Source organism: Eptesicus fuscus, chromosome 18, assembly GCF_027574615.1.
Source record: "Eptesicus fuscus isolate TK198812 chromosome 18, DD_ASM_mEF_20220401, whole genome shotgun sequence".
NCBI classification, from domain to species: domain Eukaryota; kingdom Metazoa; phylum Chordata; class Mammalia; order Chiroptera; family Vespertilionidae; genus Eptesicus; species Eptesicus fuscus.
In genome coordinates, this window is record NC_072490.1 from 8,318,332 (window position 1) to 8,340,529 (window position 22,198).

Genomic DNA, 22,198 nt, shown 5'->3' on the forward strand with positions numbered 1-22,198 from the left:
ATTTTTCTCCTTTTCTGTCTTGAACATAAGATGACTGCTGCTTGTTTGATTCTGACCGCCTATCCCATTTGAGTCCCTGTGGTTTTCTGTTATTTTTCTACCTTTGCTGGTATTGCACAGGGAATCATGACATTGGTGGTATGAACTAGCACATCTCTGGCTCTGGAGAGTCCTAAAGCTTTCCAGAGTGTATATGGTTCAGCCTGAATTCTTGGTAGACAAAGCACTTACACAGTTGATCATGTGTTTAACAAATACCTTACTGGGAATAAAAAGCAGATGGGAACTAAAAAGATTTTTTTAGATAGGCAGAAAAAAGCTCAGGCTGGAAAGGGCAAAACTTGGGTAACTGACAAAGGTATCTAAAATTGATTTCAAAATTATCTCAAAAATTGCATTCAAAACCCCTAGCTGTGAATGTCTTACTTTGTAAGGTAAACCTTGCTACAGGTATTGCCTGATTTCAGTCCTATTGTGTTTCAAGAAACAGTGTCTTAAATAGATTGTCATGTAGTGAAGTCTGAATTCCTGCTACCACCCTTAAACTTGGACAAACCACTGATGCCTGATTCTTTTTTATTTTAGTCTCACCTGAGGATATTTTTTCCATTGACTTTTTTTGAGAGAGTGGAGAGGAAAGGGGGCGAGAGAAGAGAAACATTGATTGGTTGCCTCCCATTTGCATCTTGACAAGGATCAAGCCTGCAACTGAAGTTCGTGCCCTTGACTGGGAATCGAACCTGTGACCCTTCGGTCCACAGGCTGATCCTCTAACCACTGAGCTGAACCAGCCAGAGCTGATGCCTGATTCTTAAGTAATGTGTGAGTAGAGGCACTTTGAAGGGTAGATTTTCTGTGCGCAGGTTGGAAACCTAATATGAAAGGGGAAAGGGAAGAGTTATGTAACTAAATTAAGCTACAGGAAGGGATCTTTTTAGGTAATATAGTTAATGCAAAGACCCTGACATTTTGGGGTCAAAAAGATAGAAAGGATTTAAAAGTACAGATTGGTAGTTACAAATAGTCATGGGGATGTAAAGTACAGCATAGGGAATCTATAATAATAAAAGTGTAATCTGCTAATTAGAATGGACAGCCAAACAATCTTCCGGAAATCATTCTGGACATTCTTTCGGACGAAGCCGCAGCAGCGGGGGCCGAGGCAGAAGCAGTTAGGGGCGATCAGGCAGGCAGGTGAGCAGTTAGGGGTGATCAGGCAGGCAGGCGAGTGGTTAGGGGTGATCAGGCAGGCGAGCGATTAGGAGCCAGCAGTCCAGGATTGCGAGAGGTGTGTCTGACGGCCAGGCTGAGGGACCCCCCCCCCCAACACCCCCACCCCCGTGCATGAATTTCATGCACTGGGCCTCTAATATAATCAGTAATACTGTAACAATGATGTATGGTGCCAGGTGGGTACTGGAAATATCTGGGGGTACACTTTGTAAAATGTGTAATTTTCTAAACACTATGCTGTATATCTGAAACTAATATAAAAAAATACTGAATGTAAACTGTAATTGAAAATAAAATTAAGTGACAGAAAAAAAGACCCTGGAATTTTTCATCACAAAACTGCAGTGAACCTAGCATTTGAAAATGGCCCAAACTACATAGTGCAAACTGCTCCCCCTGCTCTGTCTCCACCTTCCTTATCTTCCATAGCGATAATCACTACCTGAAAAATTGATGCTCTTTAGAAATCTGATTCCTAAAACTTGAGTAAAATAATGAGATTGAAAAGCAGGAATAATCCCAGGGTAGCTAGCTTCTGACCCCAAATAATCATCTTTCCCAGAGAGCCTGGAAGTTTCCATGTTACTGTTATATACAAATGCGGTTCTCTTGCATAGAAGCAAGTATTCTCTTTTTGAGAATGCTGTCACCTTTGGAAAGGTTCTTTTTCAGATGTGACCTGAAGTCATGCATCAAGGCTGCTTCTTAATTGCTTGATGAGAGAACTCTGGGAGTTGTGTTTGGGGCAAGGGAAAGTCTGTAATGTTAGAACCTAGGAAGCAGTTGAGTATATTGGACAGAACACTGGATGAGGACACAGAATATTGGGCTCTGCTTCTGCCTGTGCTCATTTCCACATAGGTGGCCTTTGATAAGTCACATTAGTAATAGCTAAATATGTTTGAGTCCAGGATAATAATCTTGGCTCTGTTAATATACCATACTAGAGGCCTGATGCACAAAATTTGTGCAAGGGACTCAGCCCTCGAAGCCCCAGCTGCCTTGTGGCCCCGGCTACCTCACAGCCCTGCCCACTGGTCGTTCTGGAAGGTTGTTCTGCCATCTGGTCTAATTAGCATATTAGCTCTTTATTATATAGGATGTTTGCAAGGTGTCTTAAACCACACAGCATTGTGATGTAGGATTTCAACAGAAGAGGAGACTGGCTCTCAGAGGGAGTGATTGTTTGATCCAAGATCACATAGCTAGTAATTGTCAAGGCCAGAGCTCTAGCCTAAGTTTTTCTCTCTAATCCATTATACCATGGCAGTTGTGCAAAATCTAGGGTTTAATACTGTGGTTCCTTGAAGAGTAGGTCAGGTTTTTAAATTTTTTAAAATTGATTTCAGAGAGCAAGGGAGAGGATGAGAAAGATAGAAACAATAATAAGAGAATCATTGATTGGCTGCCTCCTGAACACCCCCCACTGGGTATCGAGCCCACAACCCAGGCATGTGCCCTTAACCAGAGTTGAACCTGGGACCCTTCAGTCTACAGACCAATGCTCTATCCACTGAGCCAAACCAGCTAGGGCAAGAGTGGGTCAAGTTTGCGGGGAGTGCTGAGTAGGGTGGCATTAGGATGCTTGTTGATTGGAGAGTAGAGCGCATCAGATAGGAAATAGGATAGGTCTATATGACAGTGGGAAATTCTTTCTTAAAACTCCAAAACTCGTTTCCTAAGTGTATTGTTTTTCTGTTAGTAAAAATGGTACATGTTCATTATAAAAATTTCAATCATGTTTTGGTTCTCTTAGGTTTCCTATTTGTAGTTATGTCTTTCAAATAATGATAAATTGCTCTTTTTATTGACCATACATACCTCTCAGATTCTCTTGTCTACTGCATTGGTTAGAATGTCTAGAACAGCATTAAATATTAGTGATGTCAGCAAGCACTTTTGCCTTGTTCCTTACATTAGTAGGATTAATGCTCTATTAAGTGTTCTGCCATTAAACATAATACTGGCTATTGATTTGAAGGGTACTGAAAATTTGTTTATGTTAAGGGATGAATATGGAATTTCATTAAATGCTTTTTTTTGTTTCTGTCACTGGAAGTTGAGAGAGTTTTTTCTTCATTTCAGTAAATTAATAAATTTTCTAATATTTTAGTAGTATCTTTAAAAAAATGGGATTGACATATAGGGCTTTTAATTTGTTTTATATCATCCTTTTCAGGCTTTGGTTTCAATTTTCTTCATAAAATTTGTTAAGCTTTTCACCTTTTTCTGGTTGAAATAGTTGATGACATTATACTTTAATGTTACTTCAAGATTAGAAGTAATTTACCCATATCTGAAGAGTTATTTAATAGCACTCTTTTCGATAGGTACTAAAGAGCATTTTAATTTCTTTCTTGGATCTGTTTTTTTGGGGGTTTTTTTCTTTTAGACTGTATCAGCATGGAGTCGCAACCCATGCTTTCTTATAATTCTTCTTTCTAAATATTATTTTCTTTTTCCTCCAAAAGAGCCAGCTTTGGGATTTATTTATCAAGTCTGATATATTTCTGTTTCTTACTTCATTGATTTCTGCTTGTACTTTCATTAAAACCTTCTTTATATTTTTCTTAGGTTTATTGCTTTTTTTCTTCTTGAGTTGAGTGATTAATTTACTTTTGGTCTTATGCACTAATGGACGTATTTAGGACTGTATGCATTGATTGGGACAAAGAAAGTGATGGTATTCAGTATCTTCTGCCTTGTGAAACTTGGCAGCTCCAAGATCTGGCCCCAGTCCCCAACATCCTGGTTCTTACTGTTCTTCAGTTCTCTGATCTGCGCCAATATCCTTGTCAGCTGAATACATGAGCCAATAAATACATTCTCTTTTGAGTTTTTAATTGTACTGTCTTCAGGATACCTTTACTTGGGTGTTGAATGACATGTTATGAAAAAGTTTTAGGTGCCTAAATAAGTATAGAGATGTTTTAGTCTTCTCTTACCTTAGCTTATATCTTATTTATGTTCTTACTACTTCCTTTTATGTGAGTTACTCTACCACAGTAATTTGAAAGACAGTTAATATGTTTTATTTTTGCTTTTTTTTTCATTAAGGTATTATATGTGTACATATCTTACCAATGGCCCCCCCACTCCCATACATGCCCTCACCCCCCAGAGTTTTGTGTCCATTGGTTATGCTTATATGCATGCGTACAAGTCCTTCGGTTGATCTCTTATCTCCCCCACCTCTCCCTAACCTTCCCGCTGTAATTTGACAGTCTGTTTGATGCTTTACTGCCTCTGAATCTATCTTTTTGTTCATCAGTTTATAATGTTCTTTATTATCTACAAATGAGTGAGATCATGTGGTATTTTTCTTTCATTGACTGGCTTATTTCACTTAGCATAGTGCTCTCCAGTTCCATCCAGGTTGCTGCAAATGATGAGAATTCCTTCTTTTTTTGTGGCAGCATAGTATTCCATTGTGTAGATGTACCATAGTTTTCTGATCCAGTCATCTGCTGATGGGCACCTAGGCTGTTTCCAAATCTTAGCTGTTGTAAATTGTGCTGCTATGAACATAGTGGTGCATATATCCTTTCTGATTGGTGTTTCTAGTTTAATATGTTTTAAATTCTGCAGGTGATTACATGTTTAAGTTTTCCTAAACCCACATTTCCTCTTTTATCTACTTTAGCAAAGTCAATATGAGGAAATGTCCTTTCTCTTACCAACTTAACCCTCTCTTGTTGGCTTTATTTATACTGTGGTCACTTTTTCTTTGTAACATATTTCTACTGCCTGAATTCTAGAAGGACTTATATCTCTGAAAATAAAGATATTTTATTAAACTAAGTCTTGATGGTGTTTCACATATAGTAACTTTTGCTGATACATAGTGAATACTTTTGACCGGTATATTTAGGTATTCCTTCATTTGTATCTTATTCTCTACCATTAAATAATTTTGTTTTAAGGGTTTTATTGTCATTACTAGAGGCCTGGTGCATGAAAATCTGGCACTGGGCGGTGGGGTCCTGCAGCCCGGCCTGTGCCCTCTCGCAGTCCGGAACCCCTTGGGAATGTTCGCCTGCTGGCTTAGGCCCGATCTCCCTCCCCCACTCCCCATCCCCCCAGGAATTGGGCCTAAGCTGGCAGTCAGACATCCCTCTCACAGTTTGGGGCTCTCAAAGTCCAGGACCCCTTGCTCCTTACCGCCCGCCTGCAGCTGAGGCGGGAGAGGCTCCCACCACTGCCACTGCGCTTGCCAGCCATGAGCCTGGTTTCTGGCTAAGCGGTGCTCCCCCTGTGGGAATGCACTGACCACCAGAGGGCAGCTCCTGCGTGGGGCCGGGGTGGGACACGGGAGGTTGGCCAGCCCAGGAGGGACTGCAGGAGGGCTCCAGGGCATGTCCAGCCTGTCTCACTCAGTCCCGATCAGCCAGACCCCAGCAGCAAGCTAACCTACCGGTTGGCGCGTCTACCCCTGGTGATCAGTGGATGTCATAGCAAGCAGTTGAGCTGCCTTAGCATATCATTAGCATATTACACTTTGGTTGAATGGCCAGCCAGACAACCAGACTCTTAGCATATTAGGCTTTTATTATGTAGGATTATTCAAATATTAATTCTGTACCAGGCACTGTACAAAATCAGTGGGGACAGAGGTGAGTAAAACAGACATGGTTCCTTTTGCCCTGCCCTCACACGCCCAGGCCCAGGGTGGATATAAGTGTACTTTGTTCATACCACTGATGGCTCAGCACATTGTATAGCAGTGTGCACCTGTCATTTCCAGCCTATGTCATGTTGGACATCCTGGTGCATGGGGAGGATTCCTATATAATAAAAGGCTAATATGCAAATCGACTGAACAACAGAACGACCGGTCGCTATGACGCGCACTGACTGCGGGGAGCAGGCCTAAGCCATCAGTTGGACATCCCCCAAGGGCTCCCAGACTGTGAGAGGGCGCAGGCCAGGTTGAGGGACCCCCCCGCCCAGTGCAAGAATTTCGTGCACCGGGCTTCTAGTTAGTAAATAATGTTTGAGTAAATGGCCTGATTTTGTTGCAATGCTTAATTGCTTAATTTCTTCTTAGATTTTACTCTCTGCCTACCCAATATATTCTGTTCCTGCCTTTGTTCTTATCCTTATCCCTTGTAATTGTATATGTGATATTCTTTGCCTTTTGTAGTGTATCATCTACAATATTTTTTCCAATCAGTGCTCATTTTTATAACTACCATACTTTTGATGTCCATAATGTATGTCTCCTTTCTCACCATTGCACCTACAATTCCAGCACAGCTGTTTCTGAGAAATAGGAACAATAATATTACTGAAAGATGATGTTTGATTTTATTCAGATTCTGGGTACTTGATTTTATTCCTGCCACCTAGTGGTCACATCAAGATTACAACATGACATAGGTTTGTCTTGGCTTTTTCTTGTCTGTAGCCAAATTTAAAATCTGTTTATAGTACCTGTTAATTTTAAAAACTAAAAATAAAATAGACTTCCAGTTTGTCAATTTTATGTATCTGTTTTATTCCTCCCAAATAAAATGTGGTATACGGTAATCAATTTGCTTACCTTTTTTTCTTATGTGTTTTATTTCAGTTGGTCGCATTATGTTTCAGCTCTTCTCAGACATATGTCCAAAAACATGCAAAAACTTCCTTTGCCTATGCTCAGGTAAATGGATCATTAAATTATTCTAATGAGAAGTCATGGCTTACAGTTTTTCCTTGCTGAACAGAGTAGACGTATATTTTTAAAAAGTAATGGGCTATGAAATGAGTTTAGCAAATAAAAATATTTTTGCTAATATGAAATCATGGGAGCCTTTTTTTAAGGGAAGAGAGAAGACTAAATGGTCTCAAAAATGAAAAATAGAGTACTATTGTGTGTAATGAAATCTCTATACAATGTAGTCTATAAAATAATAGCATTTCAAAACTGATTTGGTAGAATTTCAGAAGTTTCAGTACTCCAAGCAAATTTAGCACTCCAGATTTCATAAGAAATTTAGGATTAAAAGGTAGAAGGGCAAAATATAGTTAAGTTATTCCTTGTTATATAAAATTGGATTGATATTTAAAATTTTTTAAATTTATTGATTGATTTGAGAGAGAAAGAGTGGAGTGGGGGGGCGGGAAAGAGGCATTGATTTGTTGCTCCACCCATCCATGTATTCTTTGGTTGACCCCTGTATATGCCCTGACTGGAGATCGAACCAGAAACCTTGGCATGTTGGGATGATGCTCTAACTAAATGAGCTACCTGGCCAGGGCTGATATTTTTTAAAAGTAGAAAAATGGGAAGGAAAGCATCTATAATGTTACCTTAAAAATAGAAACAGCAAATTATATCTATTTTTAAAATCCATACTTGGGTATACAGACATGTGTACACAATCTTTACACCAACTCCCTGATTACTACACAATTTAACATTAATATGCTGCTTTGTATATTTATTTTGGTTTGTGTGTGTGTGTGAGTGTGAAGTTGTCACACTGTGTACCCCTTATATCTTTTACAATGCCCAACACACAGGAGTGATTTGACAGGGTTTAATGGGATGGTACTTTCCATTGAAAGATGTTTTTGTAGCTAAACTTCTTTTTTTTTCAGGGGAGAAAGGCCTTGGGAAAACAACTGGGAAGAAGTTATGTTATAAAGGTTCTACGTTCCATCGTGTGGTTAAAAACTTTATGATTCAGGGTGGGGACTTCAGTGAAGGTAAAGCTAAAAGTTATGTCCCTAATAACTTCGTCTATCAATTTCTGAAGTAATCATTATTATATCTAATTGTAAATATTGTCACATACAGTATAATGTAAATTTTAGGTGGTCAGTGAACAGTTGTTGGGTGAATGAATGTTGTAGACCAAGAATGTATGAAAAAGCAAAATGCTAAGACATTTTGTTTTTATGCAATTTTAATAATATAATTACTTGGTGAATTACCTTATGATAAATGCTAAAGTACTGTTCAGTTGTATTTGTTCTAGAATTTTATTGGTGTAATTACTGTTTGAAATAAATGGGTTGTGGAGATAATTCTTTTAATAGTATTGTAATAGGATTACACTTATATTTTAAAGATGAGATTTGTTAGAATTTTGATTATCTGCAATAATTACAAGGTGTTATCTCCTTCAGCAAATTGAAACCATAAAAAGTAATTTATATGTATGAGTATATTTTAAATTTTCATTATAGTTTAATGTAGCTTGTTATTTGCAGGTAATGGAAAAGGTGGAGAATCAATTTATGGTGGCTATTTTAAAGGTAAGCCTTAATATTTTATGGTCTCTTGTTTCAGTTCTGATATTAAAGCAAGTTTGATCATGTACTTTTAATGAGAAGAGGTTTATTCTTAGTTCACTTTTTGCATGAAACTAATGCTGCATGAAAATACTTTATTTGCATGAACTTGGGGATAAAATATATTGTAATATATAACTTTTAATTGACAAGATTAATTAAGGCTAACGTTATGGTTAAACATGACTTCAGCATGGAGGTTAGGCAACTATATACATGAAAACTCCTATCTTCCTGCCTAAAACTGTCAACATATTCTTTTGTTTATAGAGAATGTGGTCTTTTGCAAAATGAAAAGGTAAGAGAACGAAGCTCAGTAACACAAACTCCAATTCTGTTCCCTTGCACCCTTCCTAATAAATTTATGGACAGTCTGGGTCAGGTTGTGGCTGGATTTCAGTATTGCTTGAAGACTTGGAAAATTGTGTGTACTACTTCATACATCTGTACCTTTTTTCTTTCCCTGATGGGTTATTACTTCCACATCAGGGAAAAGAATCTAGTTGTGTCTTTTTTTTCCCCCCCTAAACCAAGCAATTTCTTTGAATAAAAGTTGGTATTTCTTTCTTTGTCCAAGGTTTGTATATTTTCTTTTGTCTACTAGAACTATATGATTGTGTATTATTCCTACAGCAGTAGCATTTGCATAAATCTAACTATTGCACTTGCCCTGAACGCCTTAGAAAAGTCAGTTGCAGAGATTTATAATGGGACCCAATATTACTAGGTGTTAATGCCGTGATAGCTCCAGTGTTATAATAGTCTTTTATATTTCTTTTGGGGGAAATGGATTACTACTCTTTTTCAGAAGCCTGTTCCCAAGGTAATCATTTTTTAAAGTTTTCTATGTTTCTGTTTGTTCTAAAGAAAGATTTGTTTGTATGAATGTTAAAAGGAAATGTAAATTCTCAAGATATTTCTGCTGGAATTAAAATAATCTCTAAGTGATTTTCCTGACAGAGTATTTCCTTTGAACTATTAAGAAACAGCTCTTTGGCTGGTCCTATTAGCCTGTAGCTTTGAGACTGATGCTGGTAGGCCACTTTCACGTGGTTATTCCCTGTGGCAAATACTTGTGTATTTGAAAATTGTATTTTGCCATTTAAGTTGTTTTTACAGGACTTTCTTCCTTAGATAATTTTGTGATCCTATTGATTGGAAGGAATCCTAATACTTAATTTGATTTAGGCATGGTCTCTACAACTTAATGTATGTAATTTTTTGGTTTCTGCTCTCATAGTCTAGCTTCAACTCAGTTGAGTTACTAAATTTACCATATAGAAATTAAGCACTTAAGATTATTAAACTCTCATGTACAATTAGGCAAGACAATTTGGAGAAAATGAGCTTTACTAAATAGAGATTTTTTTCCCCCTAAAATTTCTTCATTAGTTTTCCCTGAAAGTTAATAGTTTAAATGTTAGTTAGCCAAAGTGTGTTACTATTAAAAGTGACTGTTCTAAGGCTGTTTATATAAAGTATTAAATATATGTTCTTTTTCTCACGGCTTTAAGTAGTATTTTTTGGTCTTTTTATGCTTTTGTTATTTGGTTAGTTGAAACTTTTTTCTAAATATTCAGTCAAGTATCTGTACTGACCAGAAGAGGAATTTCATCCTTTGCTTTCTATTTATTTCTGTGAACATTACACTTTAAAAGTGGCTTATACTGGAGACTGACGAATTTGTGTTTTCTTCAAACAGATGAAAACTTTATTCTCAAACATGACAGAGCGTTCCTTTTGTCAATGGCAAATCGAGGGAAACATACCAATGGTTCCCAGTTTTTCATGTGAGTAGGCATAATTCAGAGATGGGCTTTTCTTAAACAGAGAAGCGCTGTTCATGAGAAAGATGGTATAGTTAAACCAAGTTTAATGCTAAAATTCTGTGAGTTGGGTTTTTATTTTTAACTTCTGATGCTATAGTAACTGGTAAGCTCTAGCAACCACTTCTGTGTTCAGCAGATATCCTGGATTTGTACTTAAAGGTCATACCTTGAACATGTACATTATTTTCAGAATACATTATCATCTTACAAAAAAAAAATTGGCTTTGACTCTTAACTAATTTGGAGGCTCAGTTTACCAAAGCTAGACTGGAACATGGATTATTGCTGGCCATTTAAAAATTGTTAATAGACTAGGACTAGATGTACCCTTGGCATGGAAGGCAGTTGGTTTGAATAAACCATCATATAGTTGCTTTTTCTCTTACTACTCTTTGAGCCAATTTGAGAGATACCATTATTTTATGTATTATATTTTAAAAACCTCAAACCTATGAGATCTCTATGCAGTTAACCCAATGCTTTTGTCATTTCCACCAGAATTTATGAGATTATCACTCAGGAAACTTCAGCATGCTAAATTTGCTTTTTAAAATACAAACACCTTTATATATACGTGCATGCACAACTGAAACCTTACTACTTATTTTTCATCTTAAAGACCTTTGGCATACTCTTAATTATATTGTTTACAGCTCCTCCAAAACCTATTTTTATTATAATCCTATGATATAAAATATGAAAGATAATTGTCTAGCATGAAGTTTAATGCTTTAGATTGGAAGTAAATCTCTATAGTTGTGCTACTCTTATTGGAGAACTATTTATGTCTTATCAGAAAAAGTTTTTTGTTTGTGGGGGAGGTCATCTTTCTGAATGAATGAATATGAATGGCGCTTCCCTGTCTTTAAAGGAGTTTATATTTAAAGGAATTTCAATTTCACATTTTAAATTTGTCTGAAAAAATAGATTTCCAACATGATCTGATAAAGTTCAGATAAGGGGCATTCTGTTCCTAAGAATGTCCTAAAAATGGAAAGCTGAGAGAAGATATAATACTTGGATTTGTACAGGAAAAAGGAAGACCTTAAGCAGTTGTTCCTATATCTCATTTTGTTTCCAGAGAGTATTAGTTATTACACTTCTTTATAGAGTATTTTTTTTATACTTAACCTTCGGCGTCAAAAAAAGGTAGTGGGAAATATTTTGAAAAACTTCTTATTTGGTAATTAAATATATAGAAGCTCTTAACTCTTTGGTTGAGTTTCCCATTTCCATTTTTAAGCTTATCTGAACTGAACATGATAAACTAACCATTCATTGGTCAAGAAGCTACCATCTGAGGGCTCTAAAGTTTCTTTTAGATTTCCTTTTTTTATATCAGTACATGTAAAATTTGATTTAATAGGTAGCAGCAGGTTCTTCCCAATGTTACTGCTTAGCTCGTTTATAAAATGTTGAGAGTTAAAACCAGTGCACGTACATACATTAATTAAATCCAATATATTAAGAGGGTCTTGTTACTGTGTTATTTAGTACTTGCTTAAGTCTTTCCTAGAAATGTTGAGTATCAAAACAAAATTAAGGCCATTGCTTAATTTCACATCAGACTACTACTTTTGACAAGTAATGCCAAATGAAAATTTTAACTTTAGTACGTTGAGATTAAAAATTTTCAACTTGTTTTCATAATTAACTGTAGATGGCATTAAAATTACTGTGAATCTGTGATTGAAAGAAAATTTTCTACTTTTAGTTTGAAATTTAATTCTGGAGATGCGTTTTCAGTTAAAAAGCAATCTTGGAAGTAACTGTTTTTGTACACTCAAAAAAATCCTAATCTCTCTTTTTTTAAAAGAAGTTTTTATGATTGTGCTTTTATAAATGCTGGCTAAAAGTACCAGTTCCTTGTGAGTTGCAATGTAAAAATCAAACCATTCACATTTCTAAGTAAAACATCTTGCTTTTTTAGAAAGGACAGTAAAATGGAGATGGTTTTTTTCCATAAAAAATAATCTTTGAAAATTCATGTTTTGCAAGCCTAAATCCTTTTGGAGTCGGCAGTAGTAAAAAAGTATAATGTACTGTCTTCAACTTGTGTATGTGATCCCAGATAATATCTCTCAAAGTTGAGGTTTCGGGGGTTGATGGCCACAGAGCCATCTGATGGCTCCCCTGCCTTTCTTTCACCTTCTTACCACAGCTCTTTCCATGGCACCTTGAGCAGTAGTTCTGCAATTTAAAAAAGAAAGGATAGTGTAAGAATGGATGGTAAAAGTGCCAAGAACTGTCTTTATAGTTCCTGTTTTATAAACTTAATAAGGACTTTTGACATATCCTTGCAAAAATTGTATTTGTAGTTTATGTTCTAAATCTGTTACTTTGTAATTCCTAAAGCGTACATTTAACACTATTAGTGTGGGTGTTTTCAAAATGTTCCTCAGGCATTTTTGTGCTTTGTGCAATAACTATTGTCTTCATTACTTACACATTTAAAACTTGCCCTTCCTATGCATACAGCATTTTTATTACATAGAATTTTACATATATTGCTTTCTTTGGGTAGAACAATTACATATATGATGGAAACCAGGCTTTCTTCTATCAAGCTATTTGTACTTTTTCAATAATTGCTTATATCTACTACTATATTAGTTATGATTTTGGTTTAGGGACCTAAATAGAAGGAAACGAATTCTTTTTTAAATAGAAGAAAACTGCTCAGGAAACATGAGAGAAGTGATGTATGGTGGGGTCCCATGAATCACTTAGGAAATAATGGTTCATGGTGAGGTATTTTTGAAGGAATTTCAAAGAACAGGGACAAAAGTCGTAACCAAGTTAATTCAGTATTTAGTCATTTTGTCCTTTTTATTATTATTTATGTTTTAAGCCAAAGACTAGGAAGCACCACAATAAAAGCTATAGAATTACAAAGTCTTGTAGTAGAAAAGAATTTAGAAATCCGGTTCATCCTTTTTGTTGTAGAGATAATGCTAGCTAAGGAAGAAAAGCCAGGTTATAAAAATTTCATTCATAATCTATAAAAAGTTGATAGCTAGAAAGAGAATCCTGCACACTGGAAGGTACGAAATCTTATTGACCACTCTGCTCTGAATTTGTTTTGGTTAGGTTTGAGAAGCATCAAGCATTCCTGGAAAATAAAATGGCACATTATAAAGTACCTACCCCACTTTCAAAGATCAAGTAAATATTTTAGTGTGGACATGTGCACACTTTCAACTATGTGAAAGAAAGTTTTGTGGGTTGATCCTAAGTTTCTGAATATGTGAAATGATTTTTATGCAAACATTGTCTTGTCTAGAGGAAATCGGCGTCTTTGCCTAGTTCTCATCAGTCTAAAAGGTGCTGCAAAGAAGCTTTGGCTCATGGAGCCTCAGTCAGGAGCAGCAGCAGCAGCAATCTCTCTCCGCTGCTGTTAGAACGTGGGCTTGTGCCTTATGTCATAATTGTGGGGTAGAAAGACCTTCAGAACTTTGCAGAAGTCTCTGTCATTGGTCATGATAATTATAAGAAGGTATGAAAACAAGATAATGCAGAAAAGTCAAACTTGACTTTAAACAATGAGTTTTTGTTATATTTTAACAGTTATAAATAGGACTATAGGGAGGAAGACAGAAGAATTTCTAGAATGTGCTCTGTCATTTAAGAATTTGACGTGCCAGTGGCTACTCACCTGAAAGGGACAGAGGTGCTGATCATTCCAGAGCAAAGGGAGTTGGGTGGTTTGGGTTTAGGGGTTTATAAAGCTTTGTTGACATTTGGGGTAGCAAAAGTGTATTTGGATAGAAATGCTTTTTCCTCCACTATTTATGAATATGATGAGAAGAAATACTAGTTAGTAAGCTGAGAAGTTCTAGCTTTTTTCTTTTGTTTTTGTGGGTAATACCTTCATATGTTATTTTTAGGATTTTTCATGACAAAGATGCTTATGAAATTTAACCATAAGCCAGGTTCTCTAAGTATCACGTGTCATCCCTAAGATTCATTCTTAGTATTACTTAGTATTTATGTGATGTATGCATTGGTGGGTATTATGTTAACATTAGCACTGAATTTTTTAGAGCTCTTCTATTTTGGTGACTTTTGGAACATATGTGTAGGGCACCGTAATGTGGCTTGGTTAGTTGCTGTTGCCCTTACAAGTTTGTGCCGCCCTGTACATTGGTGCCTCCTCCATGATGGTGTGATGGTTTCAGGAGTTGGAAGGAAAAAATTGCATGTTAAAGACTGCATTAGACAGAAATATGCTATCTTTGTTTCCTTCTCCCATACTATTTTACACCTAGAGTCATTTTTTTTTACCTTCACTGAAAACTTCACATTATTTGAAACATATTCTTTTCTGATAGTAATCCATGTATCAATGCCTTTATACAAAATTATACCTTGTTTTTAAGTGCTAGTATTTTAATATTTGATATGTCCTAAAAACCTGTAAAGAATTTTGTCTACTATATAATAAGATTTCGGTCTGAGTAGTAATAGCTATGTTTAGAGTTCAGTAGAGTTAAAATTGATCAGACAGTATATATTCTTTGAAAAAAAGTACATAATGGGGAAAATCAGAATTAGGACAATAAAATTCTGTTAATGTGGCGAAGATTTGACAGCATACTCTCATACATACATCTATTTTGCCTTTTTTTCTTTTAAGGTCTTTAAAATTCTAGTTATGATGCTTTATTATATTATTATTTTCAGTGACTTAACAGCTACAGTGTGTACATGTCTGTGAACAGTAGCTACAGTCCAAAATTTGCTTATTCATTTCTGATAGTGGTATATTGTGACGTGTGATTGAAAAATGGTTTCAAATGTGGGAGCACAAAACGTTCTTGAACTATTTGAAGTGAATTAGTAAAAAAGTTTCCTGAAATGTTGTTTGATTGGACTTTTCTTAACTCAGTATTTTTTCCATTTAAATCTTTGCTTTCCACTGGTATAATGGCTCCTGGGCATTAAAGATTTATGTTTTTATATGTACTCAGGATACATTATTCTCTTTTTGAGAAAGATGTTAGTTGACTTAGCTAGTTTCTAGGATTTGTGAAGTAAAATGTAATGTTTTGTTGATAGGTATTGATACTCCGAGAGATTTCAACTTCAACCACAATGCTTTTCTTAAATATGATTCACCTCTACATACATACCTATGTGAAAGAAAATTTAGAGCCCTCCATTTTAAGAAGCTTTCTTGCTTTGCATAAAACTTGAAAATATTTAATTTCAAAGTTATATTAATATTAAAACATAGATTCAGTCTTGTCTTAAAAGTGTATTACAATTTATTTCTTGCCATTTTTGTGTAAAATTTACAGAAAGAGTGTTACACCGTGCGCTCCAAAGGTAATGTCTCATTACTCTAAGGCTCTCTCTCTCTTTCTTTGCCTCTATCTCTTTAATCCTATTGTTATGTGCATTGAACAATTTTAAGGGAAAAAAACAAAACTCTGCTTGATCTGTATGGCAGCAATACCTGTAAAACAAGTGTGTTTTATTGTTCATGGTTTACCCTGGGAAGCATGTTTTAATTTCAGTGGCTTATTTCTACCAAGTTTCCACACATCTTCAGGGTTGGGGGTGTTATATTGTATATAATGGTTTTAGATTTCATTTTAGTACAGAACTATTAATTTCTGTATAAGGCCAAAAGCTTCTTTGATAATGGTGTAAAAATAGATTGTTGGAGTAATAGTGACACTTTACAATTTATAGGATTTACAAAGTTTAAATCAACGCTGGTACATATACAGGGGTGGACAAAAGTAGGCTCACAGTTGTGAGTACACGAAACACAGAGTTTATTCTTGTAATATTTATTGATTGATTATTGTATTATTTATTTAATATTATTAACCTACTTTTGCTCACCCCTGCATTTTTTAAGTAGATTCAAGGGTTAGGGAAACCTGGACAATTAGTATTTAAGTGACAGGAAAAATGAAAATCTGAAAATATTGAAATCTTTTGTCATTTGAAATGTTCTGTGTGGTTCTCCTTTAGATATGTTTTCATAAGCATGAACAAATAATAGTCTGTGGCCTTCTGAAGGTCTTAACTTACTGAGCATATGTCATCACTGCATGGGACTTGACAACTGTATCGTTTTGAAAGATCAAAACAAGAGTTGGTGAGATGAGATGGCTTTGTCCATTGTAATAGAATTGAATAGCTTGGACTGAGCATATCACTTCCCCTGTCCTTTTGTAACCCCTTTTGGCAGCATCCTCTGTTTATCATGTTCAAGTGTCAGCCCAGTGCAGTAAGCCTGTTTTACACTGGGATTTCTACTGGAATGGGGGCAGAACCCCAGAGGGCTTCCTTTCGTTAAGATCCTTTCAGTATCTTAATATGTACTGAATGTTAGTCTAACCCAACTAGGGTGTAAATCTGTATTGCTGCATCTTGAGCGGCAGACGTGAGTAAACAGACTGAATTACACCAGGTTGGGCACTGTGGACCAGCTGAAATTTGTCCTTGAATGAATTGTTCCTGTCTTCATTTGTTTCCTTCACTACTGCAGTGAAGGGCCAAGTTCATTTGTCTTCAGCTTTCATTTGAATTAAAAACACAACTTGAATTTACATACAGGTAGCTATTCTGTCCTCAGATCGAGTCTCAAGTAGTATGTTGCTACATCAATGCAGCTAGCTAGAATGTTTATATCTTACCATTTGCAAAGGTTTGCCATATTACAGCATTCCTATTAGCCAAGGTGGCAACTTGAATTGGGTTCTGTGTGTTTTAGAAAAATCTGTAGGTTTTCCTCAGTACCAGAAGATTGAGAATTGTGAGAGAAAGGAACAAGGAAGGAAGAGGAATAAATCTAACCAACAAACCATCCATTGTTTTCACTGCGGCACATTTGAAATGGAGCCTTTACACAGCAAACATTTATACCTTTGAATTTTTTTATATCTTTCCTACAATGGAATCACTGTCTAGAGTATGGACTGATTCCATCCTGTCTTTAATGTGCTTTGGTAAAGTTTGATAATTGTGGGAATTTCTTTCTCAAAGTTATTGTCCAAGGTAGTTTCTGGATGCTAGTTTATTGATTGAAGCATTAGTGCCTCACCAGTTTGCTAGACTTACTCTCTCCTTTCTTTTTCTTTTTCTTTTTTTTTTTCTTTTCTTTCTTTCTCCTGCCTGTTTTTATTCATTTTTAATATTACATTAGCTTAAGTAACCACTTCTTAACCTTCTAAGGAAAATTTGAGACTACTGGTTTTAAAACTCAAGATCCCCTTTAAAATTTTAGAACTACTTGGGTTGACATTTTAATTTTCTTAAATTATGAAGTGGTCTTACAGAACTGGATTTTCTTAATGTAAGTATAAGTGTTAAAGTTCTTTGTAGAATGCTGACTTTTAGCATTGTTGTGAAGGTTAAATTGTATTTTGTTCACTTAAAATGAATATAAAAATTGATGAAGGAGCTCCTAGTACAATTGACTGGTTTAACATGGCCTGATGTCCAGTGATCTTTCTCTCAAGTGTTCATTACTCATCTTAAAAGTTAAGATGTTTGTGGCATATACATCTAGTCTAGTTATATCTGCTTTTGATTTTTTTCTACCTCAATTCACAAGGTGAAGATCTGTGAAAATGCTATGGGAAAACCAGTTTGGGTTCAAAATATTTTAACTAAATGTACCCCAAAGGCTTCTCAAGAGTGACTAGCTGCCAGCTTGGGACTGGAAGAAGCCCGTTGAGTGTTTTCTGGGCCACAGGACTTTGAGATGTCTGTGATGTTGCCCATCGGTGTTTACCTTGCTGTCAGAAGTGTTGGCAGACTGAAGGTTTGCTCCTATTGCATTTTCAGAGTTGCTCTGAGTGGTGGTAGAGCTTCACCTTAGGTGAAGGAAAAGAGGTGGAAAGTTCTGGAAACAGAATTCCTGAAGCCTCACTTCCATCTGCCTGCCTAAAAGAGCACACTGACTCAGTGTGAGACATAGCAAAAGAACTCATGCTCGTCAAGTGTGTGGAGCACGTGTTGGTCACACTTTCATTTTTGTAGAGCAAATGATAGTTCTTTTTATTTTTGTTTGATTATCTTAATACATTTTGAGTTTTTTTTGTTTTGAATTTAGAGTAACTTTAATATTAATGTCTATGCTGCTGTATATTTCACACCTATTTCATAAATATGTGTATATATGTGTATGTGCATATATGTATATATAGTCTTCATATTGGAGAAATAAATATGATTTTGAGTTTTTTAATCAGTAAAATGCTACTATTGCTGTTTTTAAGGTTTACATATGTGTTTTAAGTTACATGTATATCATATTTAACTTTTTCCTGGTGTTTTTATCTTTACCTCTTTGTTTTCTACATGCTCTGTGTTAAACTCTTCTGCTCTGTTCACCCGAACACCTGGTTTCTGCCATCTTTGTTGTTTGCTCCACAGTACCACGAAACCTGCTCCGCACCTGGATGGGTAAGAATTACTTCTTATTACTTTGGGCAGGGGAGGTGGGGCTGTGTGGTCAGTCCCAGGCATATTGGACCCTGGGTAAACCCTCAAGGAGGCCCTCTTGCTCTTTGACAGCCAGACTCTTCTTTAAAGATCACAGGGTGCGGTAACCTTGAGACTCCGTGGCTTCCATGTCCCTGTCGGGGTCTTTACCAGGGCTTCTCAGCCATGAAGTGACCCTGTAGGATGGTTTCTGAGTAGCAAGTGCATTCTGACTGTTATAGAACTATTTACCATAAAATAGTTAAGAACCATTGTTTTAAAGGCAGAAAACTAAGGCCCAGTTTGAGTAATTGCTTTTTTTTTTTTTCTTTTATGAAGCCGATTTCAAGTTCTAATTTCCTTTATGCATCAGAAACTGTGCTTTTTATATTTAAGTCTGTGGACATGATTACTGCTCATGCTTAATTGTCAGCAAACTAACTCTTTCTTACATTTGTGTTGTGACAGGGTGCATGTTGTCTTTGGACTAGTTATTTCCGGTTTTGAAGTAATCGAACAAATTGAAAATCTGAAAACTGATGCTGCAAGCAGACCTTATGCAGATGTGCGAGTTATTGACTGTGGGGTACTTGCCACAAAATCAACAAAAGATGGTAAGGGTTTTGGGGGGAGGGGGTAAAGGGAGCTAGGATACAGGCAACTCACGGTGAAACTGTGACTTAAAGATACCTCTGGATTTAATGAGTGGTATATCCATAGCTCTGAGACCCTTTATCATATCCAGTATCCAGTCCATCAGCAAATCTCACTAAATCTTACCTCTTCTTCTTACTTCCCCTGCAACCTGGTCAACATGGCCAGTGTCTCTTACCTGGCTTATTGCAATAGCCTCATAAGTGTACCTTGCCTCTATCTTGGCTCCTCTATAATCTTTTCTCAGTGGCAGTAGCCTCTCCTTGCTTATACTCTTGTCCTTCTGCAGTCTGTCCTTCAGATCCACCAGAGTATCTTCTCCTAGGGCTCCCTTCTCAGTCAGCCAAAGCTGAAGTATTTAGAATGGCCTGTGAGGCATCTGGCTCTCTGTTTCCGACCTCTTCCCCCTCATTCGTTGTCTTCCAGCATGTTGTCCTTGACGACTCAGATATGCCAAGTACTCAGGGACTTTGTGCTGCTGACTCCTCTGTCTGGAACACTCTATTCAGATATCTGACGGACCGCCTCCCTCCCTTTACTAAAGTCTCCGCTCAGATGTTATCTTAAATTACCCCGACTCCCTATTCCCTTTATACTGCTTCCCCCCCCCCCCACTTATTATTTGTCATATTATGCAGTTACTTACTTTCTTATCTGACCCCACTAGAACATAGACTCCATAAAGGCAAAGGCTTTGTTGCTTTACAATCTCACCAGCAAACAGTATTATCAGCTTGAAAAAAGTTTATTTAAATTTTGTTTTTAGTTATACATAAAGCATGTTTTACAATATTTGCTAATCACATTTTTTACTCTGAAAGGTAGGCATGGAAACCCAGTACTAATATTTTTGTTAATATTTCTTGAAAGTTTTTGAGAAAAAGAGGAAGAAACCAACTCATTCAGAAGACTCGGATTCCTCTTCCAATTCCTCTTCCTCTTCAGAATCATCTTCAGAAAGTGAAGTTGAACGTGAGAGAAGTAGAAGAAGGAAACGTAAGAGGAGGCCAAAAGTTAAACATTCTAAAAAAAGACGAAAGGAAGCAAGTAGTTCAGAAGAGCCAAGGAATAAGCATATAGTGAGTCCAAAAGGGTAAGTGAAACCCTAGAATTGTCTTACCTAAAAGAAATAAACTCCCTGAAATGGGGAAAGCATGTATAATTCTGTAAACTTAGCTCTGCTACCTATTGTTGAAAGATGAGGGCATTTTTTTTACTGTAAATGAAATTCGGCAAATGTAGGGTAGCATAGACATTTTATTTGCAGGTGAAAACAATGTCTGAAACTTTAAAAAAAATATTTTTTTTATTTATTTTTAGAGAGAAAGGAAGGGAGAGAGAGAGAGAGAAATATCAATGATGAGAGAGTATCATTGATCGGCTGCCTCCTGCATGCCCCCTAACCAGGATTGGGCCCGCAACCCGGGCATGTGCCCTGACCGGGAATAGAACCAGCAACCTTTTGGTGCTCGGGACAACGCCCAACCGGCTGAGCCACACAGTCCAGGGCTCCCTGAAACTCTTAAAAGAAAGAAGTTGGATACATTTGACAGTATTAAGAATTTTAGTACTGTGGGTTTTCACTTGAGTTGATATTTATATGTTCTCTTTGAGGAAACTGTATAAACCTTTTGAATGAGACTTGTAAGGTATCAGTACTTTTGCTATTTAATATCTAATTTTATGTGCTTTTATTATTATGGAATGCAAACATTACATATCTTAATTGGTGACTTGGTATGTTCTCTCTAAGTCACTCGGAGAGAAGTGATAACAATGAAAAAAGGTCAGTCGATTCAAATGCTAAACGGGAAAAGCCTGTGGTCCGCCCAGAGGAGATACCCCCAGTGCCCGAGAACCGGTTCTTACTGAGGAGGGATATGCCTCTTGTCACAGTGGAACCTGAACCGTAAGTAGGATGGGTAACCTGTGTTTTCATTTCTGACGGATGATTTTCATCAGCTTATTGCAGTTCCACACTCATTTGTGGAGCATGACCTATAGTCAAAGCACTTGAAAGTTAACTACGGGAGATATCAGATTAAAGAAGGACATTTACCCTACTTTCAGAATTCATATTCTATAAATAGTAGAAAAAGGGCTGGACAAGTTGGTCAGGGAAGAAGTTCTTGTTGGAGGCCTGGAAAGATTTCATTACTAATCTTATTTCCTTGGTTTTTCATTAGAGGTGAAACTTTGGTTGTCAGAGCAAAGTGAGTTGAACTCTTTGGATCTGAGTAATAAACAGTAGTTGGGGTGATGGAGAATTAGGGTTTAATGGAGAGAGTTTTGGTTTGAATGATGAAAAAGTTTTAGAAAGATAATAGTGATGGTTGCACAACATTGTGAATGTCCTACCTAATAAAAGGGTAATATGCAAATAACCATCACTCCGCTACGCCCACGATAGGGCCGGCGGGAGGCTGGGGGACGGGACTCGGGGTGGTCTATCCGGCCGTTGAGAAGATCAAGATGGCGGCGCCCAGTCCTCTTAGTTCCGGGGGTCGCTGGGGAGATCGGCAACCCGGGGGGGCGTGGCTGGGCCGCCCAGCCGCTCCCGGGGGTCCCTGGGGAAATCGGCAACCCGGGGGGGCGAGGCCAGCTGCCCAGCGGCTCCTGGGGGTCCCTGGGGAGATCGGCAACCGGGGGCGGGGGGCATGGCCAGACCCGCCCAACCACTCCCAGGGGTCCCTGGGAAGATCGGCAACCCAGGGGGGCGTGGCCGGACCCGCCCAGCCGCTCCCGGAGGTCCCTGG

General features: G+C 37.1%; 1 protein-coding gene across 1 annotated transcript in view; it reads left to right on the forward strand.

The window, feature by feature from the left end:
- NKTR (natural killer cell triggering receptor) overlaps positions 1 to 22,198 on the forward strand; it is a 46,466-nt gene that overhangs the window by 8,662 nt on the left and 15,606 nt on the right. The window contains exons 3-10 of the mRNA XM_054729503.1: positions 6,803 to 6,877; positions 7,819 to 7,926; positions 8,434 to 8,478; positions 8,785 to 8,812; positions 18,741 to 18,770; positions 19,257 to 19,402; positions 20,313 to 20,535; positions 21,196 to 21,351. Coding sequence (XP_054585478.1) covers positions 6,803 to 6,877; positions 7,819 to 7,926; positions 8,434 to 8,478; positions 8,785 to 8,812; positions 18,741 to 18,770; positions 19,257 to 19,402; positions 20,313 to 20,535; positions 21,196 to 21,351 — 811 coding nt within the window. The remainder of the gene's footprint in view (positions 1 to 6,802; positions 6,878 to 7,818; positions 7,927 to 8,433; positions 8,479 to 8,784; positions 8,813 to 18,740; positions 18,771 to 19,256; positions 19,403 to 20,312; positions 20,536 to 21,195; positions 21,352 to 22,198) is intronic.